The following is a 26,759-nucleotide window of genomic DNA, read 5'->3' as shown; positions in this document are numbered from 1 at the left end:
GGCCTCAAAATCGGATCTCGATCACGAACGCGTCATGGCCTCTATCACGTGGTGAGACGCAGCTGCCATTCTCGGCTCGCCTGTGGCTACAGCACGGACGCGGACGACGACGGTGCCAACCTCCGCAACGTGACGATGGCCACCCAACAGGACCGCAACCTGCTCGCAGTCATTGGGGATGAGGTATGTGCACTTCTCAGTCTTTTATATGCGTACTGAACCCACCAGGACTCCGTTACCGGTCTCCTCCTAGCCGGCATAGGCAATGTTGGTCAGGATCAGAAGAAGAACTTCCTCGTTGTAGACTCAAGTGAGTCTGCGGTCCTGTAGCTGCAGCACACGGTGAACTGACACTACGCATCGACACTCAGAGACCCAGATTCCTGTGATCGAGCAGGCGTTCGAGGAGTTCACAACGCGGAAGGACATTGCCATTCTCCTGATAAACCAGCATGTATGTCATTCGTCCTTGCAGTGCCCATTTGCATGCCTCATCATCGTATCCTTCGTGCAGATTGCTGAGAAGATCCGTCCCATGGTCGACAAATACCAAGCTGCGTTCCCCGCTCTCCTCGAGATTCCTTCCAAGGATCATCCATACGGTGCGTACCTTCTGCCCCTCCGAGTCCTACTCAACCGCAACTCAAACCGTCGACAGACCCCAGCAAGGACTCGATATTGAAGCGCGTCCAGAAGCTCTTTGGAGAATGATCATATTCCTCCGGATCCCAGCAATTAAGGACACATGACCCTTCGCATCTGTATTGTAACTAGTATCTCGATACATGTACACGATATACCCCATGCACGCTGCGATGGGTTTGAGTGGTGAGTGCGTATACTGTGAACCGGTTGGCAAATTGTGCTATCAAGGAAGGTCGTGCGTGCAGACGCTACCGATGCCATCGTACTATCGGTTCTGTTTCCCGGACGCCGTTTTGTCGCTGAACGAACACACGACGCGGGTTCCGCGTGTTAGAGTCTAACGTAGTCGTGGCATCAGCGACAAGACAGTATGAGCGGACATATATAGCACTCACTCGGCATGTCAATGAGCAGATATCGGAACTCGTAGTACCCTTGATCATTCTGTTGTAGTATTGTTAGCGGTGCATGGTATGGGAACAGTGCTCCCCACTCACCATGACCAAGTCCGCATGCACTTCGCCTTCTGCGAACGCAGCCCCACCAGACGCTTCGCTTGAGGAATTCCCAGACCTCGATGCACCCTTGATCCCAGAGAACAGCCCCGTCACTGACGACGCCCACCCCTTCTCTTCCTTGTCCACCTTCTGTTCCTGCACGGCGATAGGTTGCGGTGTTGAGGTCGCGTCCTCCTCCCCAGTCAAGAACTTGAAAAGCCCCTTAGACAGATCGACCAACCGCTGCCCCCGCTTCGCCGCCTCCTCTTTCATCTCGTCCACCGACATCTCTCGTAACGAATTCACCGCGACCTGCACTTTATGTGTCCAGCGGGACACAATGCCCTCGTCTTCCTGTTCCACGTAGTACGGACCCGTGGAGCCTGGCGGGCGACCTTGGATGTAGAAGTTCAGGAGCATGTGTTCACGACCTGTTGAGTCGACGAAGATCTGTGACGAGACATAGTGGTTCCGGTGCCGGGGGCGCGAGACTGAAGGAGGATGATTATGGAAGATGAGGGGCTCTTGCAAATACTGGTGTACCTGCGTGACAGCATTCTATGAGACACGGGTGAGGAATGCGAGAATATGTATGACGTACCTGGGGCGAAGCCTTGATGAGCTCGCACGCCTTGTTGTACAGGACCGTGGGCGAGTTGCGCGAGAACAACTCTGATGTGAGCGCATATATCAAGACGATTGACAAGCCCGCCCCGGCAAGGATGACCACTAGGTTTGTCGTTCTCGCTGTAGTCCTGACGACTGCACGGTGACAGAGAAAAGTTTGAGGATACCACGTTTCTCAGACAGACCCAACGATACGTACCCTTTCCGCCTACGCTTAACTCAGACCACTTCTTCTCCGGCTTGACCTCGTCAGGTCGTGGGGGTGTGATCCCGAGCGTGAACGGACCCGCAGAGTCCTCGCGCCTGGCTGCGCGCTGCTTCTGGTCCAGCGCACTCGACAGGAGCGACGCTGCAGTGGGCTTGCTCCCGCTCGCCGTCTCACTTGTCTTCAAGGGCGCATGTGTTGCGTACGTCTGGACGACGATGCGGAGTTTGCCTGCAATGGGGAGATGCGAGGGCGTTACAGTTGACCTGCAAAGTCTGCGCGTGTGGTGTAGTATGCTTCTGGTCCGCGGTAAATTCATGGTAGATGAGATGTATGCATGAAAGAGCGAAGAGGCAGGCTGTAGGCAAGTGAAGGTGGGAGCACGGATGAGGGACGGAAGACACGGTGAAGCTTCCCTCCCGTCGGTTCCTCCAGTCTCAGCGACGCCGCAGACGCGGGGAAAAGCCACGTGCACCAATGCGCGTAATCGACTCGCGACTCGCCGCCGGCCGCGACGCGTCATGCACGCGTCGGGCTCTGCCACTGAGTGCATGAACTTGAGCTTGAAGTCGCGTTGTACAAGTATGCAAGACATTTCGCTGGTAGCTCGGTGATCTCTGTTGCTAACCGGCGAAATTGGCGCGTCGGTATTAACTGCTACGAAATAACTACTGTACTCTACTCCTATAAGTGAGTCTCGACGTACTTAATGGCCGACTGTTTGAGCTGCAGGGAGAATCAGATATATGTTGCGACCGAGGAAGATGGAAGGAGGGACGCACAGGCGGACTTAGTCCCTTACCCTCAAAATAGGCCAGGACGAATTCACGCGCTAGCCAGTCGCTCTGTACCGATCCAAGGTCGCGTACAATGAGCGTCCGGGGCTGCTTCGGCGAAGGTGCCGTGGCCAAGATATCAAGGGGAGTATGCTTGGTAAGAGGTGTGTTCGGGAACATTGACTTGAACTTCCGCAGAGGGGACTGGATCGCGAGTTCCTCCTCCGGTGAGAGTTCCCCCCGTTGTTTTGAAAGCACCTGGCGGGCTTGCAGAGCGCGCATGAAGCCGTCTCGCAAGTGCCCATATGAGGTGTTCCTCGTGGGTACTGGTACACGCAATCAGAGAATGAAGTGCATTCACGTGGAGAGAGAGGACGGACCTATGCGGAGCACGCATGCCGAGTTCTTCACGATGTGCTCAATCTTCTCCTCTGGGGTCGCATCCTTCGGAATCTTTTGCCATACTCAGCCACCATGATGACTGAATCAATACGACGCACATACTGCAAGCTTGGGGTCTGAGAGGTCGGCATAGAAGCCGACGGAGTAGACCTTGATGCCGAGGAACGAAACAGTCCTCACACCTACTCCTATGAGTGTGAACGTCGGCAGAGGGGTCTTGGACTGGATCTTCAGTGTCGTCGGAAACACGATGGAGGTCGCGGGGTCAACTACAGCGAGTGTAAGTGGACATGCATGCACAATATGACTGACGGGGTAAAGTACAGACCACGCGTGTCATCCTCAGGCTCTGCCGGCGAAGCTGGTGCCTCTGCGTCGAGGTGAACGGTGCTGATTGTCAAGCCAGTCGCGAGAGCGAACGCGGTGCCCCAGAAGACTGCCGAGCTTGTGAAGGCTCTCCGGCGGGACACCAGTGTCTTCGCCAGGACATTCGCCCCAGTTGGTGACCGCGACAGTGCAGATGAAGAGAAAGCCCTGCAGCCCTGCACGAAGCTGCGCGCCAAGCGGGCTTGAAACCAGCTCATTGTCGTGAAGACTCAAGAGGGGGAGAGGGAGAACAGTAAGCGCGCCTCGTGGGCCTGGTCGCGGTCGCGGTCGCATACCGCGTCTGCACGTGACATGTGACGCGGGTGTCTATTAGTATGGGCGCCTGAGTGGTGGGAGTACGCGTCGCCTTTGCGAGTCGCGCAGACTCAGCCACCGTCTCTAGCCACATCCAGTCGCGACCCCGGTACGCGTCACCCTGGGCCTCGTAAGCCCCTTCCTTCCCATATAACACCCTAACGGTGAGTGCGCAGTATCAAACTCACTCAATTTCTCCCCCGCTCATACTGCTACTATCATGGACAGTCTCCTTAACTTCGGCGGCCTCGATCTCTCTTCGTTCACCGCTAATCTCCCCGGGATGGATGAAGATGATGTCTCGGTCCCCGACTCGCCCTCCTCGGAGTCCGGTACCTTCTCTCCCGACGCCCTAGAGCGGCAGCGTGCCTCTCTCCAGACCTATCTCAAGGCGCTTCCATACGAATGCGAGTCTCCTGAGGACATGCAGGCCAAGCTGGAGTACATTGTCGGTCGCATCTGCATCTGTGCCGAAACAAAGAATTGGCTTGTACTTACTACCTGGGACGGAATGCTACAATGGTACGTCCTCTTTGTTGTCGCACATATTACTGTGCGATTGAATCCATGTCTTGCTCCCTTCTCCATATCCATAGTTGGCTTCTCATGCGCTATCCCATGTCCAAGACTACCCGTGCGAAGCTTACCCGACTCTACTATGAACTCTGTCTCGTCCCAGGTATAGAGCCTCGCGTGATGCGCAGCTGGGCCGACATGCTGTCCCGCCTCATCTGCAACAAGCCAGATAGCCGGCGCAAGCTCGATGCTTCCGACCTGCAACTCCCTTGGCGGCCTCTTTGGCGCGTCCTGCAGAAGGAGCTCTGGCCGAAGAAGAGGATGCACGACTCGTCGTATGTCTGCTCGATGCGGCCGTCGTCTGATGGGAGGCTCACCCTGTATTGTAGACGGAACGTCGTTAATATTCTCCTCTTCGTCGCGGAGCAATGCAAACGATACTATCCTGCAAACGAGATACCGGACATGATGTCGATATTTCTTCCCATGCTCACAAAGGACGTAAGTGCTCGGACACCTGCAGCCTCCTAGATGTCGTGAAACTGAAATGCAGGCGTAGACTGTACTAACCATGGTCCCGGTACTGACGTCATTCATCCCGCCTACCCACACCCATCTATACCTTCCGCTCGTCTTCAAGCTCTGGGAAGCGTTCAATTCCTCGCTTATTGATGACAGGTTTGTTGAGCTGTGTGGAGAACTTGCCGAGGAACACGTCGCAGGTCAGTTCGGAGATGCAGGAGAAGAAGGCGCTGCGGAGTGGAAGACCGTTGGCATCTGGAGCGAAACTGAGTGGACATTCTTGATTGGAAAGGCGTTGGGCTCTATGAGTAAGTTTCCGCCCTCGACGTTTTCACCGCGTAGTCTGACTGCTTGTTTCAGACGTACCTGTTGGTGCGACACGGGTATGCTGCAACTCTGTTCTCCGCGATGTGTGCTGAGTCCGTGCTGAAATGGCGGTGACCACAGGGCGCCAGTACTACTGCCGGCCACGCCGACACTATGGCCGACAAGCAGTCTCTTCGAATCAAGAAACCCATTAACCGGAGCAGTATGTCTTTGACATGAGCAATGAGGCCCTTTGGCTTACTCGACTCCACAGGCGCGATTGCGAAGTTGATTGTATACTCCTTGTCTCTTGACGGACCAGTCCGTTCGGACGGCACCAGTAATCCAGGGACTCCTTCTTCCGAGGGGTTCGTTGCAGGCTCGAGAGCTCTCGACTCGCTTGACAAGTTGATCACGAGCGTCGAGTCCTTCTTCCACCCCTCGAACTATGGTATCTGGAGTCTGAACGTGCGTGCATCGTCCGCTAAGCCATGTCTGTTGAGCGGCCGCTGATGCTGGTGTCCGCAGCTCACTCATTTCGTCCAACGGCTCATGGCCGAGTTCGCCAAGCGATGGAAGGACGAGCAGCAGCCATACTGCAAGACCCCAGTGGTGAGGTATTCGCTACTCAGGCATTAGGCTCAAATGCTAATAATTGGGCTGACCTGAAACAGACTCGACGGCTAACGCCAGAGATACGCCGACAATTCATCCTCATCCTCCGCACACCTATTCTCCTTTCCATGTTTTCCAAAGATCCGTTCACGATCAGCTACTCGCAGGCAGCCATGCGCTCCATGGCTCTGCTTGAGCCGAACCTGGTGATGCCTGAGATCTTAGAGCGAGCGTACAGCGGCCTCGAAGTTGTCAACGAGACTCACCGCACTACTGCCGTTATGACGATGCTTTCTGCGGTCTCTCTCCCACTCGTTACCGAGCGAATCTACATGGGCGGGCAGAAGCATGTTGTTCCTCTGCTGGAGCTCTGCATTCCTGGTATTGACTTGGTGCGTTCGAGTTTTGCTTGCCGCATCCCGCCTATTGATTGACGTTCTATGCCTACTAGAACGATCCGGTGAAGACTATTTGTGCGACTATGTTCATTTCCTCCGTCGTCCAGCACATCAAGATCGCCGACGTGTCTATGCACCAAATTGGTGTCGACCTCACTAGCGACGCGCCGGCTGAGGATGTGATGGAAGTCGATTCGATTGAACTTCCCGCCGGCATCGACACCCCTGGGATGCCTACACTCAGCCGGGAAGAAGAGCGGGCACTTGCGCGCGAGAGCACAGCCGGATTTGCGGATTGGGTCACATCGCTCTTCCGTCGCGTGCTTGCGCTCTTCGAGAACCTGCCCGAAGAAGGTGGGAAGAAGGGCACTACCGGCGGGAAGATGGAGGAAGCGGTCCTGAAGGCGGTCAAGGCGGCGCTCGACACCGTCTGCCTGCACCTGTCTGACCCTCTCTTCGACTTGGTGCTGAAGCTCGTGTTCGAGTATGCGAGCACCAATGCGAAGTCGAACGCCGTGCGTGCGTTTGGGCAGCTCGTTTCCTGCTTGGCGCGGGTGAAGCCGGAGAAGACAGTCGACAAATTCTTGCCATTCTGCATCAACCAGATCCAGGAGGAGCTGAAACACGGAGCGTCGAGCATCCGTACGACGTCGACGCACGAAGCTGTCCCGTCTGACACGACTTTGCATTGGAGTGAGTATACGCTCTGTAAATGGATTTTGACTTCTGTTAATTTGTCAAATAGACATGTCCATCCTCCGCGGATGCTTCGGATACGGCGGATCGACGGTAAGATTCGGCTCTCCCTAGATGCGATGATTTTATCTTATTGTGCATCCAGATCCTCAAGTACAAGGACCAGCTACTTGGTCTGGTGGCTCTCCTTGTCGAGAAGACGAAGAGTGAGCGAGGATACACCGGCACAGGCCGGTTGATCAACCGCATCCTTCACTCTGCTGCGACAATCTACACCATGAACTCCCGCTATGTCAATCCCAATGAGTGGGACTCTTCCGAGTTCAATCGCGACCTCACCTCCCAGTGGGGTAAGATGTACGACGCCGATGAGGTTGACGTGACATGGCACGGTACGTGCGTTTTGAAGGCACAACTATAAATTATACTCATGGACTGCAGTCCCGAATCACGACGAGGTCGAGTTTGTACTGGAGATCCTGGACAAGATCGCCGCCCCTGCCCTTGACAAGGTCGAGGCGCTTCTTGAGACCGTTGGCAAATGGGATAACGTCGCCCGCAACGACTTCTGCCGGTATGTATCTGGTACTTCTGTTAGCCTGCATTTCATTCCATTCATGCATTAATCTAGCTATCTCCACGCCGCGCGCTCTGTATGGGGTGGTTTGCCTACTTTCCTCCTCCTGGGTGACAAGGACGTGGTAAATCCATGCCTAAACGAGGACGTCGAGGTTCCTGAACTGCTCGTCACGCCGCTCGATGTCAACGCTGGTTTTGTTCTCGCCGATCCCAAAGATCCTCAGTACCAGCGGGCTGTTGCCCATCGGACCCGCTTTGGCCAGATTGTGCATAGGGCGGCCAACGTGCTACGTCAGGAGAGCGAAGGAGAAGACCACATCGACGCTGTTATCGCTGTGTCTCGGGCTATTGATGTTTACCTGCTCGAGTACGCGATGACACGGAGCAATTTCGAGAGCTTGACGAAAGCCTACCGGCAGGCACGCGAGTGAGTAGTCTCTCCCCCAGTATCGTCACTCGATGCTAATAGGCCCGGCGCTAGTTCAAACCGTGTGTGGCCCAAGCAGAAGGAGAACTCGCGCGTTGTGTTCTTGAAGCGTGCTCAGGTGTACAATGCCGGTAGGCTGTACATGCATGCGTTGTACCGTCGACGTGACACGCTGGATGACCAGCTCCTGGAGGACCTCATCGAGATGTCGCTCTCTCCGTACACAAGAGTGCGAAGGCACGCGCAAGCCATACTACACAATGCCTGCGGTGTAAGTGATCATTGTCAGATGAAGCATTTCTAGTACATGATTTTGCACCCACAGTACTTTGTCAGGTCTACAAGGTTCACTCTCCCATACCTCTTCCGGGTGCTGGAGAAGAACGCGGACCCCGATCGCATGAAGGGTGCCCTCTACATCCTGTGGAATAAGGGTACCGCCGCGTATGCACTCGCTGGTAAGAAATAGTGAAATCGTATGCATCGGTCTTCTGGTTGAGAAGGGTAACAGATATCAACTTCCACGGGCAATACCTCCTGTCACTGTTGGACTGTCAGCACCAAGAGAAGGTGATGACGTCATCAGGTATACCACGTTACCACTCATTAACTTTTTTGTAGCCTTCCGTGCAGAAGCTAATCGGCAGCGTGGCTCAGGACGCCCTCGTCTACCTGAACGAGGAGTCTTGCCACACAGATGCGTTCACAGAGGATATTTCAAACGTCCTACTGGCCTTGGGCGAGCTCAAGCAGGAGTTTGCATCACCAGTCGTCGACCAAGCGATTTTACAGGCTGCGGCAGAGAAATGCGGTCCGCGAGTGACACTCAAGAACCAGCGTTACACCGAAACGGTAATGGTGGATCAAAGGGTTGAGATCTCACCGCTAATTACTTCATCACAGGTCAATGCTATTCTGGAAGTCGCCGAACGGCCGACCACGCATGTGAGTTTATACGCCTACACTAGTGGCAACTGCTAACCTTGACCAGTGGAGATATGTTCAATTCGCGATTCGATTCTTGTACGGACTCCTACGGAGAGATTCGGCACCACCACCTGCTCTAGCGGCGTTCTTCCTCCGACAAACCATCAGTCCTCACAATACAATCCGTGTGACTGCTCAGAAGTAAGCTGCGACAACGCATTTGCATGTGGCCAAGGTTTCACATTGAGGCATGATACACAGGGCCGTTGTTAAGGTTTGCGCACATATCAAGATTCGGACGTTCTCCAGCTCTGCGGAGCAGTTGTGGCTAGATGAATGGGAGAACCCTCTGCGCAGAGACATACCTGTCAATGACCCTGCAGAGTTCCTTCGGCATCACGCGCAGCCTGGGTACCCCCTTGACCAACAGGGGTATGTGTGTATTATCTCCGAATTCATTTGCGAAGTTCCTGACCATATACGCAGTGACCTCCGGGTGGACAAGTTCGAGACCGGTTTCTTGCTCTGGACTCCGACAGTCAAGGGTTATCAGGCAGTGCCTGCTGGTCCTTCGGCGTTTATGTGGGAAGAATCTTCGCGGCCGATCCTACAGGCAATGAGTGAAGTTATGGACAAAGACAACTTCTTCACCGTCTTGGCCTTGCTCTGGGGTCAAGAATCAATGAAGAACAGTACGACCCCTGAGCTGCGTGCAGAGAACGTCACGTTCATGAAGTCAATAGGTAGGCAACTCAGCAACGGTCTGAGTTCCAATACTAAGTGGTGCGATAGCCAAGATGTTCGAACATGAGAAGCTTACCGCTATTCTGGACACGATCGACCCTCTTCTTGCCGACGGCGACCGTTATAAGCAGCGCTCGGGAGCTGAGCTCCTGGCCGGTCTGTCGCGGGGTAAGCATCTTCGACGCATGTCCTGATGTCATATTGACACATCCTCAGGCTCGAAGCATTGGCCGAAGCAACATGCGGATACCTTGTGGCAATGGATCACCGCACGCCTCGATCGTATTTTTGCTCAAATGAAGCCAGATACGGTCTCATTCTGGGAGAATCTCCTCAGCGTACGTCAAGGTGTCGATTCTAATGTTCTGTGAACTCTGATGTTGTCTACAGGAGCAACTTGTGGATAGGGATCCCCGGCGGACAGAACCGCTTGTCAAGTGGATTCTATCGCTGCCGCTTGAGTTCCACGGCGATTCTGCTTTCGCCAGTAAGTTATCCTGCTTATCACAACCCGCAACGAAGCTAACGCGTCGTGTAGTGAGCAAATCGTTATCTATCTTCAACATCATGGTTGACTGCCTCGATATACGCTTCCTTCCTTTGGCTGACCAGTATATCAACCTCTTCTTGGATAATGCCAATACCGGATATGCCGAGGTATGTATTCCTGACGTTACTCCTTGTTAGGATGCTCACAAGCTGGCAATCAGATCCGTTCGCAAATCGCGCAAAACGTGTATGCAATAATCACCATCCAGTGGAGGCCAATATATCCTTCGGCATCCGAGTTCGTCGCGGCTTGTACGAACAGCCCCGACCCGCTTCGCGTCCGGTATGTGCATCTTCAGTGAACTTCAATTGCGCCTCTTGTTCATGAGTGCTACAGTGAGGCACGGTATATCGACCGCATCTCAGAAATTGTCAGCCAGCTACCGGTTTGGAAGGAAGAGCGGCTTCCCCCGCCAAGGGTCAACCAGTCGCAGTATGACAAAGTGGGACTGACAGGTGCGTATGGCTGCGGCCAACTCTTTTGACTGTTCGACTCACGCGATGGACAGTACTGCAATGGGTTTGGGACTTCGCCCACGGTCCGCAGGCTCCGCTCATCTTCCCCTACATCATCGTGCTCCTGTGAGTAGCTCGCTAGCAGAAAATTCGGGTCGAGTGGCTTACGGGACTCTTTGCAGCCCGGAGATAATCCGAATGTCGGAGCTGAACGATAGCTCCGAGTTGCAGACCTACAGCTCAGCGGTGCTTTACGTGTTGTCTGCAGTGACGCCTCCTCCGGAATACATTGAGGTCATCGCTGATAACTTCATCAATGCGATCAAATCTTCGACGGTGAGTATTCTGCCGTGTCACTACAGATGCCGATTCTAACCCAATTCCAAATAGTCGTGGAGAATTAGGGTCAACGCGCTGCCGACGCTCATTGTGTTCTTCTATCGGAACCTTTTGAGCATGTCGACCGGCCTCGTCTCGAGAATCATGAACGTCCTGCAAGAGTGTCTGTCTGATGAGAATATCGAAGTTCGTGAGATGGCTTCGAAGATGCTCTCGGGGGTTGTTAGATGCTCGCAACGCCATAGCATCATTCCTCTCAAGGTACGGAGCGCAGTACTGCCGTAATTGCTGACACACTTAACCTTTCCATTGACCAGGATCGGTTTGTCAATACTCTACGGCGCACGAGGTTGCCGAACCGTCGAGACCTAGCATATGCGGACTCGTTGCGGACATTGCATTCCGCCATCTTGGGTCTCTGTGCACTGATCGAGAGCTTCCCGTACTCCGTGGAGCCGTGGATGCCTCCTCTGACCGAAGGTATGGTCGGCCGATACTGTGTTTGTTTTTCTCCGTTGACAAGATCGCGCAGTTCTGGCCAACCATGCAACGGACCCTGTGCCGATATCGACGACCATCCGAAAGTGTGCATCAGAGTTCAAGAAGGTTCGTGGCTACGTAACGCTGACGCTGCACATACGATGCTTACCATCTATGTCTGCCCCGTTGTAGACCCATCAGGTATGTTTCTGAGACATCTTGCGACTAGTGTGTTTCCGGTATTGACTACTCACCGATCAGGACACCTGGCACAAGGACCAGCTTGCGTTCAACGAGGATCAGCTCCAGAGTCTGTCTACCATGCTTGTCGGCACATCGTACTGTACGTCCTCCGGCGTTCTACTTACTCGCGATGCTGATCGTGCTAATTGCTTACGTCGTTTCAGATGCGTGAATCGCCCATGCTTCCGATCGCTTTCCTTCATCTCTGTGTACCCAGTATCCCCATCGCACGCATCTATGCCATTGTAATATTATATCATACATATCCAGCATCAATCGCAGGTTCTGTTGCCGGAAAGTCTTCTCACCCCGGTATTGCCGGCGGTCGATACACGCGTGTGCACCGAATGCGACCATCGCACGAACCATCGATAGCCTGCTTGCGCCACGAATGAGGCCGTTCTCGCAAGGCAATCCAACGCCATGCCGCAAATGAAGATCTGCACTCCCCGGCGCGCCGTTCCCAAAAGGTCAACTAGCTGATAGAATGAGGTATGTATCGATATGTATTTTGAGCCTAACCTTGACTGCGGTCGGCGGATCTGCCTTTGGACACCGCAAATCTATACGTCCCATGGCCGCCCACTTGTATGCACAGGCGTCGCACCGCGTTCAGTAGTGGGTGACGCAAAACGAGGGTGGAGGCACTTCGAGGCCCCGTCACTGGCCGGGGTCATCTCGAGGGCGGAACCACCCCGTCGGGTCGATCTCTGCTCGAGTCAATTGCCATTACCAGTACGCCCAAAAGCCAGCGAAACATGACACTGACAGATCTTCTCTCTCGGAGCTCAGCGCTCAGTAGCGCGTCGCCACCGCGCCGACAAGCTGGAGTGGGGGGAAGACAACATAGAGCCAGGCCAGACCAGCCCTCGTCTGGTGTGTGTGTATGCCCTGCGCAGTTAAGGCGGCGGAAGTAGTGCAAGAAGTAGTGCAGAAAATTGTGCAGCCGTGATTACCGAGAAGCATGGCAGGCGTCACGACACGCGGCGGCACTTGGATGTACCTAAGCGTATCCTCTCCATTCATTCCTAAGCTAAGCACGACGCACTAAGCATGCTCCTGGGACTAATGGCCGCCGCGGTGCGGGAGGGTGGCTGGATTCGAAGCCTGACTCTAAAGCGACGAGAACGCTGGAGCCTCATTAGGTCGTCTACGGCAGTACCGCTGTACCAGCAGGGTCTCACGAAGACGTGTACTGGGCGGCGCGCGACACCACCGCACTGGGTTCCCTGGGGCCCCGGGAACAGAGTCACACCGCGTGTCCGAAGGTTCATGTCGTACAGCGCTACACATCGCCCGGAGGGCAGCCCCAGTAGTGGGGCGCATCATCGTAGAATTTTGTGAGCTTCTCCTGGAAGGCGAGGAAGAGCACGAAGAGCACGAGGAGGCATATCTTGCTCCAGCTTATACGTTCAAGCAGAGTTCAGGGGCCACGAGTGCTCCCGGCGGTCCAGGCTAGGATACGGAATTTCGAAACTCCAAGGACGACGGAACGCTGGAGGGCAACGAAGCCCGATCAGGGAGTCCAGGACACCGTGACCTCCTGGGTTGACAGACGCGACGCCTTAGTTGACTGGTTGGTATATGCCGTGCGACAGCTATTCGTATGCGGCAAGGACAGACCGGTAAAGACCCTACAGATCTGTCCAGACTCCATACACCAAGCACGTAAGGGCAGGCACAGCTGTCCCTATTGAGACCGAGCGAGTCAAGAAGGTCGAGCTAATGTCAATGACAGCGGCTGGTCGTCGCGTTCGAGATGAGAGCACGAGTCGTCACCGAGCGCCCTCGGGGACATACCCGTATCCCCGTAATTCCTCGCGAGTATGTAACACCCGCATCCTCAGCTGGTGCTAGGATCCGCGTCGACGTCGTAGAGACCAAGCTGGCTAGCTCGTCGCCTAATTATAAGCACATACAACGATAGTAGTAACGTCACTTGTCAGCTTGCGATGCAAATGAGACGGACGTGCCGTGAAAATTGCGGCCGCGCTCGCTCGGTGGGGACACGTGCGTGAAGCGCCTCAGTGATCAGAAGGAACAGGCATGAGGTGGACTCGAGGCGGGGAAGACAAGCCCTTAGCGCAGATCACGACGACCCGACCAGTCCATGGGACTCAGAGCCCAAAGAGATACTCGGAGGAGGCAAACTGCGGGATGGGCGAGTGGTGCGCATCCAGACGATAAGCGTGAAGAAGTACAACCGAGTCAGTGTCGTCAACGTTCGCGGATGCTTATGTTGGAGTTGGAGTGAAGTGACATATGCAGGACACAATCGTGGGCACACTAGTGGTCCCGCGTCCGAGTCTGGACGTCGCGTATCACCACGCAATTAACGGGCGGCGGTGAGACAATTGGACCGCAATTTAAACCCCCACGACTGACGGAGCTAGAGGGACCTTTGGGCTGTGGTCGATGTGGGCTCGGCACAAGATTGCGAGTAATACCCACAGCGCAAGTCATGCTGTCCTTGCCATCTCGGGCTGTTCTTGTTGAACGTAAAAAGAGGAGGCGAACAGACGTGGAGCTGAGGTGGTGACTCACTGAGACACACCGGAAACGCGCGACATGTCGGGTGTACGAAGACATCAAGATGGATGTTGTTTTGTGAAGAACAAGGTATGGCATTCGAGGGGGTCGGCGCATTCACCAAAAGGGACTGGTAGCGGACAATGTACAGTGCGTAGTCGACCTGCCCGCCCTGAAATGAAGGATGGACGGAAGAAGGACGGGAGGCCTGGAGCATGCGAGGGATTCGGCAGGGAGACAGAGAAGAGGCGGAGGACAAAAGCAGTCCTCCTAAAAGGCAATCATTGTTATGACGCTTCGCCCGAAATGGCAACACCGCCGCCGACAGTGTAGTCACAAGCGCCGGGGGAGCGTCCCGAACAGATCGGCTAGTAGATTGGCCCTGCACTTTTCCGCCCGTCGTCTGCAAAACATAGCTACTTACCCCTCCGCTTGCGGAACATCAGGCTGAGCGTTATCCCGACGTTGGCACAAGCGGATTGAGACGCGGCGGAGGGACCACACATGTGCGCCTAGAGAGCACAGCCCCACGTGGCCGAGGTGAGACCCCAGGTTGCTGGTGCGTTCACGGAGGTCGAGGACGGCGAGGATCGATTCGGGGACGACTCGGGGCTGTCGAGGATCGATATGTTGTCGATAAGTACACGACGTTTGAGCGTGCAGCGGGCGAATGTACGAGGAGCGTGGCCGGAGTGAGCTCCATACTGTTGGCAATCGCCGCCGCAAGAGGGGCACGTTGCAATCAGACCCTGAGCTTCTTCCGTAAGGCAGGCGCAAGGCTCGCCCCACCGCTGCCTCTCCCTCTTCCTCCCTCCCTGCATCCATCGAAGGCGTCCTCTCGTCTTCCGCTCCCGCCCAGGCTCCCCCAAGCATCTTCGTATCATCAATCCTATCTATCAGAATCTCCAAGCATTGCATCACGACCCAAGGCCGCGCGGTACTTCATCCTGTTTATACCATTCCACCCTTCGCATCCTGCCTATCCTAGTCCGATTGGTTCCTATCGCTTCGAAGCGGTTAGCCCACACCAGACCAGGGCCAGCAGCCTCTTGCAATCAACACCCGCGGCGCACGACTCACGCACATCTCTTGCCTACAATCATCCTCGCCACTTTTTATCCCTCAAGGACTAAGGTCGTGGTATCTGCAACTTATCCTTAATTCGTAAGCACACGCCCCCTACACGAGTCTCCTTATAGTCTCGTGTCCTCCGACGCGTACTCACCAGATGCCCCCATCATGTACGAAACAGTTACGACTCCCTTTCTCGACGCAACGAACTTCTCCACTTACGACTGTCGTGTCCCCATCATCAAAAAACCCATTCCTCGCTTCAGTTCCGTGTACATGTTACCCACCACCATGGCTGCTCGACGCACACCGAATTCTGCTCTTGCCAAAGGTACGCTCACCTCGCCTGTTCCCCCTTCCCCTCCTCGTTTCCATGTCTTACATCATCCTAGACGCGATGCAGACATCCAACGGCGGAAGTCATTGGCGACTCGACACGAACGGTCAACTGGTGGATAACGCGGAGTGGGATCTCTCGGACGAGATCGTCAAGCTTCAGATCGGCAGTGATGGGGCTGAGACACAGGTTCGCACTTTTCTACATCTCACCAACGCGTGTCCCGCAGCTGTGTCTTTCCAGGAAGCTTCTCCGTTAGACACAGCGTCGCAGACGAGCCTTGAGTCGAACGCAACTAATCCCTTGGCTCAGAGCGCCGCAAATATGGCATCCCACTCTCGCGAGTCCTCCGCCGACACGACTGGCTCTCATGGATCCGCACTCTCCTCTGCCAGCCAAACCCTGCGCGCCCCGCCAGTCACCCCACTCAAAGTAGGCGCCGTAGGCGAATCCAGGAACCGCCCGCACTCGTACAGTGGTGGCTTGTCCAGCACTGACCTCGTCAGGTTACAACAAGTCGGTGGGAGTCCCGGAAATGCGGAAGCCTGGACGTCGCCACATGGAACTCCCGAGAGGCAGCAGCAGGCCGATCAGCCCACGTACCCTTCCCTATTGGCCTCACACAACGGCAGCGCGACGCGTCTCAACGAGCAGTTGCAGGGCAATGCGCTCTCACGGTCACAAGAAGAGCTCTCCGGAGATTTCCAGGGCCAGCAGCGCCAATACAACCCCATGCCAGTGCCCTTACCTCCCGCTCCTGCAGGCGCACCTCCCGCCTTCGTGCACGGCCGGCCACCCAATGTGGCGACGAACATCCCGTACCGCCAGCCTCCTCCGCGTGGTTTCAATCCGGGGATCCCACCTGTTGTGCCTAGCCCGACAAACTTCGCCGGATACCCAGCGCCGGTGCACCCTGGTGTTATGCCTGTGACCAACCCCCAGCAAGAACTGTACAACATGATGCTTCCGACGCCACCTCTCGACAACCCTACGATGGCACGTCTTCAACAACAGTCTGGCGTCTTCCAACGTACTCACCAGCATTCTGCCTCTGATCCGGCTTCACTCCGGGACCCTGCTACGCTTGCTTTGCTTAACAACGCGTTCGCCGCCGGGCAGATGTACCCACCAGGGATGGCACCACCCGGTATGAACATGTTCTCTAACCAGTTCTACGGCGCACCCGGAGGCGAGCCATATCCATCGCCCGACCTCGCAGCCGCGCAGATGATGGCTCAGCTCCAAGCGCAGTACACTGGCTCTTACGGAGTGCCTCTCGCCGCTCAGGGTATGCCCATGAACAACACGGGTTCGTCGCAGCACAACGCAAACTCTGGGAGCGGTCCGAGCGCGAACAACCGCAAGCTAGGGCTGTACAAGACGGAGCTGTGCAGGAGCTGGGAGGAGAAGGGGAGCTGCCGGTATGGAGCCAAGTGCCAGTTCGCCCACGGTGAAGAGGAGTTGCGAAAGGTTCAGCGGCATCCCAAGGTTCGTGCCTGTCTTCGGCGTTACATACTAGCGTCCTTGTGGCTGATCTTCTTGCCTTGATTCCTCCGACGTGCAGTACAAGACGGAAATTTGCAGAGTACGTCTTCCCATGCGTATCTGGCCACACATTGAGTTGCTGACTTCTACGTTATCATAGACGTTCTGGGTTTCTGGCTCTTGCCCGTACGGAAAGAGATGCTGCTTCATCCACACGGAGCTTCCTGCTTCTGGTGGGCCTCCTGGTGCTGACGGTGCTCCGCCGCCGGCCAACCCAGACGGCCGTGCCCGCTCGTCGAGTACGAACAGTGATCCGAATGAAGTCTCGAGCTCGCTTCTTGCCCGCATCTCCGCGAAGCGTACGCAGGAGAGTGCGATTAACTCCGGCACGGGCAGCGTCAGCACGACGCCACCGTCAGCAGGCTTCGTTGGTGGGCGGCCAGAGCAGCTGCGCGTCAATACGAACGTAACGGACGTGCCGATCTCCAAGCAAAACAAGTCTGCGTACCCGACGTTCGCCCACAACGGCATCCTTATGACTTCTGGCGAGGAAGGGGGTGCACGCTCGCCCGGTCCTGTGACTGCTGGACCTGACTTTGGAAGACACGCGAGTTCTAGGCTGGACATCGTGGGCTCGCAGGTATGTGCAATGCCGTACGTCCTGATGTGCGATAACATGGTGCTGAGAAGTTTTCTCGTTCGTTTGCTCCGTCTTCGTCTTCTTCCTTGCAGCGTGGCGGCCCGAAAACTGCAGTGAACCCGAACGTCCGCCACTCGTTCAACGGAAGCGATATCCAGCTCGACCTGAGCAGCGTCTCGAATACCCCAACGGCCGCCAACCCGACCCCAACCCTGAACTCGTCTCCGGAGCCGCCCAAGGTCTCCCGGATCAACGGGCACGTGCGTTCCGGAAGCGCGGGCAACTGGGGGTCGGCGACCCGGAGCAGCCACTTGACCGCGTACCCGCTGTCGTCCATCCCTGGTGGCGAGCTCAAGACCAACTCTCCATGGGCAGACTACAACGTCGGCTCGTCACGCCTCGCGGAGAAAAATTGGGCATAAGCGCAGGTGGCGGCGTCGTCTCTGGAGGCGACCACGCGAGGGACAGTCGGACTGTGTTCTTGCATACCCTCTTCCCCTGCTGTCGCCGTCGTCCCGCCGCGTCGCATGTTTGCGAGTCGGACGGATGCCAGCGACGACAATGACGAAGACGCTTGCTTGCTTTCTTTGCCGTTGCTATTGCCATTGCCATTGCATAGACATGACTCGCTCTGCTCCTCGGACAGCGCTCCGCTAGCCCTTCCCCTCCTTACTCACGTCTTTGCTTATGTGTTTTCCGTAGTCTTTGTTCTGACCCTTCGCTCCTCGTCGTCTCGTTGCTCAGCTTCTCTGTCCCTGCGCTCATCTCGTCGAAGCAAGTTTGACTTATTCTCTCTTGACAATCCGGATAGCTCACTCCATCTCTCCCACATCACCCATCGTCCAATGTCCCGTCCGCACATGTTATCTTATGACATTAATACATCACGTTATGCCTCCCTCCCTTTTTCATGCTCGTCGACTTGATGGTCGATTGGCTCTCAAGCAAGACATCATTGCGTGCCAGCACAGTCGATCTCAGGGGGCGTCCTCGCATACGTCCACCGTCAAGAGAAGACAGGGAACAGCACGTATTATTGTTGTGCTCCAATACCGTTATGTAAGCTTGATATATACAGTAGAAGGTGAGCATGTACACGACAACGTCTACCCGATCACGATAGCGAGAACCGGCCATATACATTAGCGTATGTTATGTAGTGGAGTTATCGGGGAAGGGGCGGGTATAACGCGATAGAAGTTGGGAATCTACGGCTTCAATTGTCAATTGTCAGTAGATCTACACAGAGAACTAGCAGCTGGACCACAACACAACACGATGCGACGCTACGCTGAGCTCGCCTCTCACATCACGTCAAAGGAAACACGCATAGGCGCGCCGCACGGACGCTCGCGACATGGCAAAGGACCCGGGAGCAAAGAGAAGAGCATTCGAAAGGGAAGCACAGGGCAACGCAGAGCGCGCACCAAATTACGGAACAGGTAACTCCGGGACACCCAGCGCATGCAACTCGCGGCGGAAGAGGTCCATGCGGCACATCGCGTAGGTGAGGTAGTCGAACTCGGGCTCGGTGTCCTTGCCCTCCACGAACTCGCGGGCCTGGACGACGCCCCAGATGACCCACATCGCATGTGAGGCGGGGCTCCAGGCGCGGACCTGGTTGTCGAGCTTCTCCATGCTGGCCTCGAGGGCGCCATCGGATAACTCCTGGGACACCTCGGGCTCCGTGTCGTCGATGTGGCATTCGGTGTGCGTGAGGTACGCGCGGTAGAAGTTCCGGCGCTCCCCCAAGGTGGGGTAGAGATCGGGATTGAGTATACAGGGTGTAGACCCGTGGTAGTTCACCGTCCACTCATGGAAGTGGTTTGCAATGTCGAAGGCGGCAGGGTTAGGGGAGGCGTACTCGAAATCAACGACTATGATCTGTGGGGCGCAAATTTGCAGGTTTTGGCGGTTAGTGTGAGAGTGAGAGATGGGAAGACGTGACACGATGGAGGTCAAAGAAGGGGCAAGAACTCTCCGTCAGCTAACGGCTTGCAAGGAATTTTGTGAAGCAAGCGACTTTGCTCACCTGTCGATGTGCAGACTGGCCTTCCTTCAGCGTCCGCATTCGCAAGAGGTTGCCGTACTGCGTGTCATTGTGGGAGAAAACCCTCCGGCTGGCGCCATCGGTCTTCTCCTTCTGATTCATCCATTGCATGTACCGCTGCCATTCCAGCTCGAACCTGTCCAGGTCAAGGCGGTCGCGGACTTCCGCGGATGCCCCAGGCAAAGCGAGGACCTCTCGGGCGGCAGGTAGCCAAGACTTGACGTTCTTCTTCACCCCTAATTGTACGCCTCTCTCTGGCCCGTCCGCGCCTTGCGCGTCATAGTCCACAGCGTCAATGTCCACGCCGTGCAGCTCGGCCATTCTAGCGCCAATCCATGAACTAATTTCAGGGTCGCGTATGTCTGCAGCCGTCAGGGCGGAGGAATCAAAGTACTCCTCTACGCGTCCGTTTTCGAACGTGCCATACACGCGTGGCCCGATGTGATACTTCGAGGACAACACGTGGAGGGTGTGGAGCTCACGGGGGCGCGAGATGAGGGAGCCAGAGGACGGGCCATAGATGCGCAGGAGCAGAGTGCGCGCCTTCGGCACCGATGGACACGACACAAAGAAGACGGCATTGGTCATAGAGCCCGAGACCTTCTGGATTTGAATGTGTTCTGTTGTAATCTCCGAGGCAGTCCAGGAAGGGACGCGGAGTATGCGGAGGATTTCGAATAGCTGCTCAGCGAAGGCAGCTGTCTTGTACCGTCTAGAGAGAAAAGTGTCAGCGATATGTGTGGAAATGAAGCATGCAGACGTCAGACCAAGATAGACTGTGCCGTCCTGTCCCACAAGTGATTAGCTTGCCGGTGGGCATCCGGGAGGGAGCCATGAGGAGCGTACGCTACGATACTCACCGTGCCTCGAGTCTGAGACCTGCGTGCCGTAAACCCTCTACTCGGACAACATCGACATCTCCATTTTCAAACGGTATGGACAGGGAAGAAGAAGGGTACGCGGGTGAAGTACCGACAGAGGCGAGAGAGCCGTTATCGGGAATGGTACGAGAAGAACTGGTGGAGGATCTGCGTATGGGGCCGGCGCCAGCCCTATAGGTGCCCAGCGCGGGGGCTGGAGCGAGCTCAGGACCGAGTGTGGGCGACATGGAGCTCTGTTTGGATGGGGACACGATGCCTGCTTCGCGAAGGAGATTGAGAAGCTTGCTGTAAAAGGATGTCCTTGAACGGGCTTTAGACGGAGAAACGGCCATGGAATAAGAGCTGTGGTGAAGTACCGTGTGGTCAAAGTGATGCGGGTGGAACTGCGGGGGAGGAAGAGCAAGCGAGGGGGAGGGCGTCGGTCACACGAGCGGGAGGAGGAAAGGTGCGGAGCTCGTCCACAGTCCACCGCCCACACCCAGTGCCACAATGACTCGTGGGAATTTTGCCAATCGCCCGACATATCGCAAGCCACCTCGCCAATCAGAATGGACTTATCGCCGAACTTATCAGATTGGCCACGCCCACTTATCCAGCCGATATCAATACCAGTCCCTCAGCCCACACCTCTCGAGCGGAAGTTCAGTACTCAGTCTTCGCCCCGGGGCCTCTCGGCGTCGGTGACAATACACTCATCTCTCGCTGCTCGAGGGCAGCCCACGCGCAATGTGGAGGTGAGGACCCGTTCGCCTCTGTATCGCCGCAACATGCGTCATCGTGCACTTCTTCCTGGTCATCCTACCCAAGCCCGCATCCTGAAGGGGCAGAACAGTAGTGCCAGCGAGACCGGATCGTAACTCGCAAGGAACGTTGTGCGGAGCTGCTCTGGTATGAACCCTATGCATCATCTTGAACCGCATCCGGACGCAGTCCTGTTCTCGAAACTCTTCGGCAACCGCTCCTCGCCCATTCAGTTCCTTGCTACACGCGGGAGCAAGATTCGTATCATCACACGCTGCTTCGCTGGGATGGGCTCTTCTCCCTGCGCTATAGCTCACCGCTTCCCCGAAAGGTGCGTCCGCCCCTCACAAGCGGGATCGAGACATGACAAACTGTTGCGCACAGTTCTAACTGCATGTCCCCGCACCTCAGTCGGCTAGAAGGGCCTAATGACTTCCACACCGGCCTTCCTGTCTCCAACAGCCGGTATCCCTAGTACGTGCTGATGTCGTAAGTGCGTCCCGTAACTTCCGCACCTCAGCATGGTTCGCCTGCACGACGCTCCAAGTCGACAAAGTCCAGAACACCGACAACCCGCCGTGCCGACATGAGGCAACCAGAAGTTCGCCGCGGGCTTGTTTGGGACCGTTGGCAATGACTGGGTCGTTGTGGTCATTCCGAACATGCTCAAGAACACGTCATGTTGCTGCCCCGGTCTCCGCTTGCCATCAGTGTCCCTGCAGTTCTCATAAGGTGTCGCCCAGGCCACCACGCAGAATGTTCCACGATCGCAGCCCTCTCCTCCCTTCCTGGCTTCCAAAGCCCCCGAAGAAGGGGTGCGATTCATGGTCAAATCACATCCCAGCTCGGCGCGAGACAGCCTTGCGTCCCGGCCCTACGCCATGAGCATGCTATGCGATGTGTTGCTTGCCTGACCTTTGTCGAAACCTTATCTCGATGCCAATCTCGAGAAGTGCAAGCCTGCGAGTCGACTGGCCTAGACTCCTTGCGGTACCCCACCGGCTCCCGCGGGTGATAGGCAGTGTGACCCAAGGGGCGTCTTCCCCGAGGTTCTGAGGCTCCCCTAAAGGGATACATGCCGCAGACAGTTTCGCGGAAGCATACCCGACGATTATGCCTAAAGCTTCGCAGGCGATAGTTTGACAAGAGCCTCGTGGAGCTGATGCGACGTCTCATTGCGTCCGTGCTCGACCTTGGCTCTGTGCCCCGCAAGGCCGAGGAAATTCCAGGACTGCAAGCCACCGAGACCTTGTGAGCGATGAGTTCCCCACCATGCGCCACGAAGGGCTCGGGTAGCATCGATGTCGATCTGCTGACATTGCTCCCAGCAGCAGCCAGCCTTGAACTTTGCGTCCTCGTTCTTCTCCAGGCTCTGCGGTCCCTTCAGCAGCTAAGTTCTACTTCATCCGACGGCATAAGGCACACGTGAATTTGGGATTTGGTCATATCCATTGCTCACAAACTCTAGATTGCAGGCATCTCGAACAGTCCGTCAAAACATAGGAGAGGGGCAATAAGGATACCGAAAAGGTGCAGAAGTCCAAGTGCTGATTGAAGGGGACCCCACGAGGCGAACTAACCAATTGCGACAACCCAACGTTCACACTGTTTCCAACGGGGCTGGTAGCTCCCCTGGCGTCTTTTCTTGTCCCCGAGCCGCAGATGCGTCGTCGAAGGCGATCTTACGTGTAAATATCGAGATCTGTTTGCGCAGCTGTCAGTAACAGTGAAATTTTGAGACAGCGCGAAAAAAGACACCGACCAGCAGAGCCACGCCAAGGCATGGACAGCAGACAAGCCATATGGCCTGTACGACACGCCAATTGCAATTCAGTGAACGGGATCCCACGGAAGCTCGGAGTACCGCACCTTGATTGCGAGTGACAATGCATGAAGGATCTCGGGCCAGTCGCTGTGAGATCGGAGGGAGTCGAGGGCTTCGACAACAGACGAAGCGTCGACACCAGCAGGCAGCGTTTCTGCCAGTTGTCCCAGATACACGGCCCCCGCTACCGCCTGCCGGATCATGCAGTTAGCACTAGAACACATTCTATGCAGGGATGAAAACTTACGATTCCAATGGTCGCACCAGTGAAGCGGACGAGGAAGAACGCACTCGTCCCTGACGCGACTTCTTGACGCCGTAAGGCGCGTGTAAACACCTGATATGGGGCATGGAAGAGCATGCCCAAACCGACGCCGGCAATCAGTGGGAACACGATCTGAGTGCTCCTCGGACTGTGTTCAGTCATTAACATCATCAATCCTGGCAGATCATGAGTACGGCATAAGTAAATGCGGATGCGGAGTCAATGAACGCCGTACCGAAGCCGACCGACGATAGGGCGAGACCTGCGCAAATAACGTACTTCTGACAGGCGGTGTCGAACCTGCGCTGCTGCCAGTAGCCGATGAGCCAGGCAGCTAGGAACGGTCACCGCGCGTCAGAATTGAGTAAAGGACATGCGAGACGAGCTCAACTCACTCGGCATTGAGGCAAGCGAGGAGCCTAGCGAGTAGGGCAGCATGGTCATTCCAGCTTGGAGGGGGGACAGGCCGTTCACGGCCTGTGCGACGATCAGCGATCAGACGACTGAAGGCGAGAGGAAGCGTCTGACCTGGAAGTACAGGGCGAGATAGAACGTTCCCGCATTGAATGCAAAGTTGTGCAGGAACGTTACCGCCAGGGTAATCACTAGGATCCAGAGTGAGGGAGTGCTTCCCAAGAAGCGGCAGACTGGGCGCGCATACCGATCGTACGATCCTTGAAAGCAATCGGGGGAAAGAGCGCATCGCGTTCCGTGCGGACTTCGTAAATGACGCCGAGAAGCAGAACCACGAGCCCAGTAACGATCAATGCGAGAGTCGACGCGGAGGACCCTGAGGCGTGCCACGGTCAGACAAAGTTGCATCACGGGAGCGGGGTGCAGGACGTACAGCCATTCTGGGTGGCAAAGTTGAAGCCGATCACAATGCAGCAGCTCCCACTCATGAAAAGAATGCTGCGGCAGATAGGAGGTCAGCTGTGTCGGAGCCGTGCATGTGCATGGAGACTCACAGGCCGATGAAGTCGAAGGTGCGGGCGAAGGTGCGCCATGAGACGTCAGAAGCACGTCCGAGGTCCATATGGCGGAGAGAGAGACCGAGGATGGCGGAGGCGGCGGCGCATATTGGGATGTTCATGTAGACTGGACAGATGAATGAGTTCACGGATTATCACGGATTATCAGACAGACGGTAAGGAGACGTACATGCCCATCTCCAGTTGAAAGGCCCGCTCCGTTCTGCATATTAACGAAGGATGAGCGGCGAGGCGGAGAGCGGAGAGCTGAGAGCTTCACGCACCGCTGAAGACTCCGCCGAGGAGCGGTCCCGCGACGGCTGAGGCAGCCCAGGTGAGGCTGAGCGCTTGGGACCACTTTGCCTGATTGCGCACATCGACGATCTCTGACGTAATAGTCCAGACCAGCGAGACGATACCGCCGCCGCCGACGCCAGCAATCGCCCGCGCAAGAATTAACCATGTAATGTTCTGTGCAATCGACCCACCACAGGCCACACTCGTCAGATGACCGACCGCCCTAGCAGACCCATCCCCGGGCGTACCTGTGCCGCACCACAGAGCGCAGAGCCTGTGGCAAAAATAAAGATACTAGCGTACAGGACCGCCTAAACACCGTCCCATCAGAATGTTTCAGAACGGGGCAGAGGCGTGTCCAGCGTGGAGAAAGACACCAACCTTCCGGCCAATGAGATCGGAAAGCTTCCCATACAGAGGTTGCAACGCGGTCTGGGTAAGCATGTACGTCACCGAGATCCAAGTGTATTCGGACTGATTAGCGTCGAATTCACTCGTAATAGTTGGCAGGGCAGTGGAAACAATCGTCTGTCGGACCGGGTCAGCCGCCCGCCCAGATGTGCTCGACAGAGAATGCAGATCTCACCGCGTCTGTCGTCGCAAGGAATAGAGTTAACGCTGCGCTGTAGTGTGGCCGTCAGCGAACATCCGCGGTAACGCTGCGCCCAAGGAACATACCCTGCGTGCGCGAATACGAGCCGCATAGTCGACGGCTCGTATCTTTTGTGCGCGTCATATGCGACAAGCGTGTCGCTCGACGAGCCCAGGCTCCTCGGCGTCGGAGCCACAGTCGGGATGCTCGAACCCGAGCTCGAGGATTCATAGGAGAGTCGAGATGGTGGCGGGACAGATGACCTCGGTGCTGAGGGGGTAGGGGTCGACCCAGCCAGCACGGTCTCTTTTTCGGAGATAGATGACGAGCACGAAGACTTGGGCTCCATGGAGGTAGGTGCGGTGAACGAGCTGACCCGGGTGTGTGTCGAGCTGCTCTTCGCATTCCGGCTGCATCTTTATACGAAGTCCCTGAGTCTCCAACTTGACGTGTCAACTATGTAATGTCATCTACGTGCTGGGCACGGACAGGAATACCGCGCCACGATGCAGTATTGGCGAAAAAATGCCATGGCCTAGGAGACCGTCGGAAAATCCATGTGTGAAAGCAAGAATCCTTGGATACTGTTAATTGAGAGACCTACCAGAAGAACCTTTGGACCCTCTTTGTCGGAGTTCCCAGAGCTCTCTCAAAGAAGATCTGAGAGAAGGTCTTGGGAGGGCGCCGAGTTTTGGGATGAGAAGTGCTTTGTCCGGCAGAGTGGATCTGGCTCGGCGTCGACTCTAGGTACGGGCTTCATGAACGGACGGATATGATAGCCTGCACGCGCCGCTTAGGGGCGATGAGAAGCTGTAAGTGGGAATATGGACGCTCCGCCCGAGTCCTGGTGCTTTACGTGACTGTACGTAGCGCCATCGCGGTGAATTTGGGAGGTCAGACATCTGGATCATCCTCGTTGCAGACGGCGGAGACGGAAATGGCAAATCAGAACCGCAGACGCTGGTGACGGTACAAGTGACTCCCCTGTGTGTTCGAGCTCGCAAGTCCTGGCAGCCCTTTCGCGAACCACGGTGAGTCGTGCATTGCCCATTCATGGGAGCCTCTCCCTTATCGGCACCTATTGCGGGAGAATGGTCTCGTGCACCCTTGCTATCGCTTGCTTGTGCGAGGGAAACCGGAGGTCTTATTGGCGATCGCTTCTGTACACATAGGAAGCCGCTTCCGACACGATGTCCCCGTCAGGCTCTTCAGAACCCAGCTCAATCACCCACAGAAATCAGAATCCTCGGAGCGTATCAAATCGGCGGAGCGCCTTCCCATACCCTCACGCATCCATAGTTTTCTCGAGGGGCCCATGCAAGTCGAGCCCATGGTGCCCCTCGCTTATTTGGTCATCGACGACACCATTCTACACCCTCCTCCTCCGAATGGAGGAAATTCCATACCAGAAATTGGGTCATGAACCAATGATCTCAACCTGGCCG

The 26,759-nt window shown here is 55.9% G+C and overlaps 9 protein-coding genes across 9 annotated transcripts; 4 read left to right on the top strand and 5 right to left on the bottom strand.

Moving 5' to 3' along the window:
- The first annotated feature begins 105 nt into the window (after positions 1 to 105).
- Positions 106 to 837, top strand: L226DRAFT_555848 (vacuolar ATP synthase). Its single transcript, XM_067683086.1, has 5 exons — positions 106 to 183; positions 229 to 310; positions 372 to 454; positions 515 to 602; positions 659 to 837. Exons 1-5 carry the CDS (start codon positions 136 to 138, stop codon positions 709 to 711), a joined length of 354 nt encoding a protein of 117 aa, XP_067542288.1. The 5' UTR covers positions 106 to 135; the 3' UTR covers positions 712 to 837.
- Positions 688 to 2,370, bottom strand: L226DRAFT_496762 (uncharacterized protein). Its single transcript, XM_067677575.1, has 5 exons — positions 1,969 to 2,370; positions 1,744 to 1,904; positions 1,143 to 1,685; positions 1,041 to 1,089; positions 688 to 982 (listed from the first exon to the last, which is right to left on the bottom strand). Exons 1-5 carry the CDS (start codon positions 2,291 to 2,293, stop codon positions 894 to 896), a joined length of 1,167 nt encoding a protein of 388 aa, XP_067542287.1. The 5' UTR covers positions 2,294 to 2,370; the 3' UTR covers positions 688 to 893.
- A 172-nt stretch (positions 2,371 to 2,542) lies between these two features.
- L226DRAFT_527978 (uncharacterized protein) lies at positions 2,543 to 3,804 on the bottom strand. Its single transcript, XM_067679232.1, has 5 exons — positions 3,481 to 3,804; positions 3,255 to 3,421; positions 3,131 to 3,203; positions 2,757 to 3,076; positions 2,543 to 2,700 (listed from the first exon to the last, which is right to left on the bottom strand). Exons 1-5 carry the CDS (start codon positions 3,734 to 3,736, stop codon positions 2,659 to 2,661), a joined length of 858 nt encoding a protein of 285 aa, XP_067542286.1. The 5' UTR covers positions 3,737 to 3,804; the 3' UTR covers positions 2,543 to 2,658.
- Positions 3,805 to 3,904: 100 nt separating this feature from the next.
- L226DRAFT_527977 (ARM repeat-containing protein) lies at positions 3,905 to 11,927 on the top strand. The gene is made up of 36 exons (XM_067679231.1): positions 3,905 to 3,997; positions 4,062 to 4,355; positions 4,430 to 4,684; positions 4,739 to 4,850; positions 4,909 to 5,179; positions 5,232 to 5,254; positions 5,319 to 5,400; positions 5,452 to 5,645; positions 5,706 to 5,789; positions 5,852 to 6,184; positions 6,244 to 6,883; positions 6,936 to 6,979; positions 7,032 to 7,278; positions 7,328 to 7,460; positions 7,518 to 7,892; positions 7,947 to 8,163; positions 8,218 to 8,350; positions 8,404 to 8,462; positions 8,514 to 8,744; positions 8,796 to 8,837; positions 8,884 to 9,020; positions 9,081 to 9,251; positions 9,306 to 9,562; positions 9,612 to 9,731; positions 9,780 to 9,901; positions 9,954 to 10,050; positions 10,102 to 10,220; positions 10,274 to 10,395; positions 10,450 to 10,568; positions 10,622 to 10,694; positions 10,751 to 10,904; positions 10,959 to 11,168; positions 11,225 to 11,387; positions 11,440 to 11,513; positions 11,640 to 11,730; positions 11,795 to 11,927. Exons 2-36 carry the CDS (start codon positions 4,117 to 4,119, stop codon positions 11,800 to 11,802), a joined length of 5,751 nt encoding a protein of 1,916 aa, XP_067542285.1. The 5' UTR covers positions 3,905 to 3,997; positions 4,062 to 4,116; the 3' UTR covers positions 11,803 to 11,927.
- L226DRAFT_5560 (uncharacterized protein) lies at positions 11,642 to 12,096 on the top strand. Its single transcript, XM_067683097.1, has 2 exons — positions 11,642 to 11,730; positions 11,795 to 12,096. The coding sequence occupies exon 2, from the start codon at positions 11,795 to 11,797 to the stop codon at positions 12,023 to 12,025; it is 231 nt and encodes a 76-aa protein (XP_067542284.1). The 5' UTR covers positions 11,642 to 11,730; the 3' UTR covers positions 12,026 to 12,096.
- Positions 12,097 to 14,428: 2,332 nt separating this feature from the next.
- On the bottom strand, positions 14,429 to 15,248 carry L226DRAFT_5385 (uncharacterized protein). Its single transcript, XM_067681510.1, has one exon. The coding sequence runs from the start codon at positions 15,075 to 15,077 to the stop codon at positions 14,580 to 14,582; it is 498 nt and encodes a 165-aa protein (XP_067542283.1). The 5' UTR covers positions 15,078 to 15,248; the 3' UTR covers positions 14,429 to 14,579.
- Positions 15,249 to 15,521: 273 nt separating this feature from the next.
- On the top strand, positions 15,522 to 18,114 carry L226DRAFT_564385 (uncharacterized protein; the record flags this gene model as incomplete). The annotated part of the gene is made up of 5 exons (XM_067683635.1): positions 15,522 to 15,561; positions 15,623 to 17,055; positions 17,132 to 17,152; positions 17,213 to 17,692; positions 17,785 to 18,114. 5 exons carry the CDS (start codon positions 15,522 to 15,524, stop codon positions 18,112 to 18,114), a joined length of 2,304 nt encoding a protein of 767 aa, XP_067542282.1.
- Positions 18,115 to 18,687: 573 nt separating this feature from the next.
- Positions 18,688 to 21,058, bottom strand: L226DRAFT_527975 (kinase-like protein). Its single transcript, XM_067679230.1, has 4 exons — positions 20,980 to 21,058; positions 20,603 to 20,923; positions 19,725 to 20,454; positions 18,688 to 19,576 (listed from the first exon to the last, which is right to left on the bottom strand). Exons 2-4 carry the CDS (start codon positions 20,848 to 20,850, stop codon positions 19,124 to 19,126), a joined length of 1,431 nt encoding a protein of 476 aa, XP_067542281.1. The 5' UTR covers positions 20,851 to 20,923; positions 20,980 to 21,058; the 3' UTR covers positions 18,688 to 19,123.
- Positions 21,059 to 22,964: 1,906 nt separating this feature from the next.
- On the bottom strand, positions 22,965 to 25,663 carry L226DRAFT_450731 (amino acid permease ScVBA-like protein; the record flags this gene model as incomplete). Its single annotated transcript, XM_067674968.1, has 15 exons — positions 22,965 to 23,066; positions 23,121 to 23,171; positions 23,234 to 23,380; positions 23,437 to 23,630; positions 23,690 to 23,788; positions 23,850 to 23,931; positions 23,983 to 24,059; positions 24,116 to 24,244; positions 24,302 to 24,366; positions 24,423 to 24,552; positions 24,710 to 24,896; positions 24,971 to 25,033; positions 25,104 to 25,250; positions 25,309 to 25,345; positions 25,401 to 25,663. 15 exons carry the CDS (start codon positions 25,661 to 25,663, stop codon positions 22,965 to 22,967), a joined length of 1,773 nt encoding a protein of 590 aa, XP_067542280.1.
- Between the last annotated feature and the right edge of the window lie 1,096 nt (positions 25,664 to 26,759).

This window comes from Lentinus tigrinus, assembly GCF_003813185.1.
Source record: "Lentinus tigrinus ALCF2SS1-7 unplaced genomic scaffold L226scaffold_1, whole genome shotgun sequence".
Classification (NCBI taxonomy): Eukaryota; Fungi; Basidiomycota; class Agaricomycetes; order Polyporales; family Polyporaceae; genus Lentinus; species Lentinus tigrinus.
This window is presented reverse-complemented; position numbering and strand designations above follow the sequence as displayed.

Bases quoted from the DNA above. Each gene is read 5' to 3' on its own strand.
- L226DRAFT_555848 (XM_067683086.1), top strand. From the start codon at position 136: ATGGCCACCCAACAGGACCGCAACCTGCTCGCAGTCATTGGGGATGAG. The intron at 455-514 runs GTATGTCATTCG...TCCTTCGTGCAG, and splicing joins TTCTCCTGATAAACCAGCAT to ATTGCTGAGAAGATCCGTCC. The intron at 603-658 runs GTGCGTACCTTC...AACCGTCGACAG, and splicing joins TTCCAAGGATCATCCATACG to ACCCCAGCAAGGACTCGATA.
- L226DRAFT_496762 (XM_067677575.1), bottom strand. From the start codon at position 2,293: ATGAATTTACCGCGGACCAGAAGCATACTACACCACACGCGCAGACTT. The intron at 1,905-1,968 runs GTACGTATCGTT...GTCACCGTGCAG, and splicing joins GTTAAGCGTAGGCGGAAAGG to TCGTCAGGACTACAGCGAGA. The intron at 983-1,040 runs GTGAGTGCTATA...CGACTACGTTAG, and splicing joins TCTGCTCATTGACATGCCGA to ACTCTAACACGCGGAACCCG.
- L226DRAFT_527978 (XM_067679232.1), bottom strand. From the start codon at position 3,736: ATGAGCTGGTTTCAAGCCCGCTTGGCGCGCAGCTTCGTGCAGGGCTGC. The intron at 3,422-3,480 runs GTCTGTACTTTA...CACTCGCTGTAG, and splicing joins GCCTGAGGATGACACGCGTG to TTGACCCCGCGACCTCCATC. The intron at 2,701-2,756 runs GTGCGTCCCTCC...TTCTCCCTGCAG, and splicing joins GTAAGGGACTAAGTCCGCCT to CTCAAACAGTCGGCCATTAA.
- L226DRAFT_527977 (XM_067679231.1), top strand. From the start codon at position 4,117: ATGGATGAAGATGATGTCTCGGTCCCCGACTCGCCCTCCTCGGAGTCC. The intron at 9,021-9,080 runs GTAAGCTGCGAC...CATGATACACAG, and splicing joins ATCCGTGTGACTGCTCAGAA to GGCCGTTGTTAAGGTTTGCG. The intron at 9,732-9,779 runs GTAAGCATCTTC...ACACATCCTCAG, and splicing joins CCTGGCCGGTCTGTCGCGGG to GCTCGAAGCATTGGCCGAAG.
- L226DRAFT_5560 (XM_067683097.1), top strand. From the start codon at position 11,795: ATGCGTGAATCGCCCATGCTTCCGATCGCTTTCCTTCATCTCTGTGTA.
- L226DRAFT_5385 (XM_067681510.1), bottom strand. From the start codon at position 15,077: ATGCAATGCTTGGAGATTCTGATAGATAGGATTGATGATACGAAGATG.
- L226DRAFT_527975 (XM_067679230.1), bottom strand. From the start codon at position 20,850: ATGTCGCCCACACTCGGTCCTGAGCTCGCTCCAGCCCCCGCGCTGGGC. The intron at 20,455-20,602 runs GTGAGTATCGTA...TTTTCTCTCTAG, and splicing joins GGTCTCAGACTCGAGGCACG to ACGGTACAAGACAGCTGCCT. The intron at 19,577-19,724 runs GTGAGCAAAGTC...TGCGCCCCACAG, and splicing joins GCCAGTCTGCACATCGACAG to ATCATAGTCGTTGATTTCGA.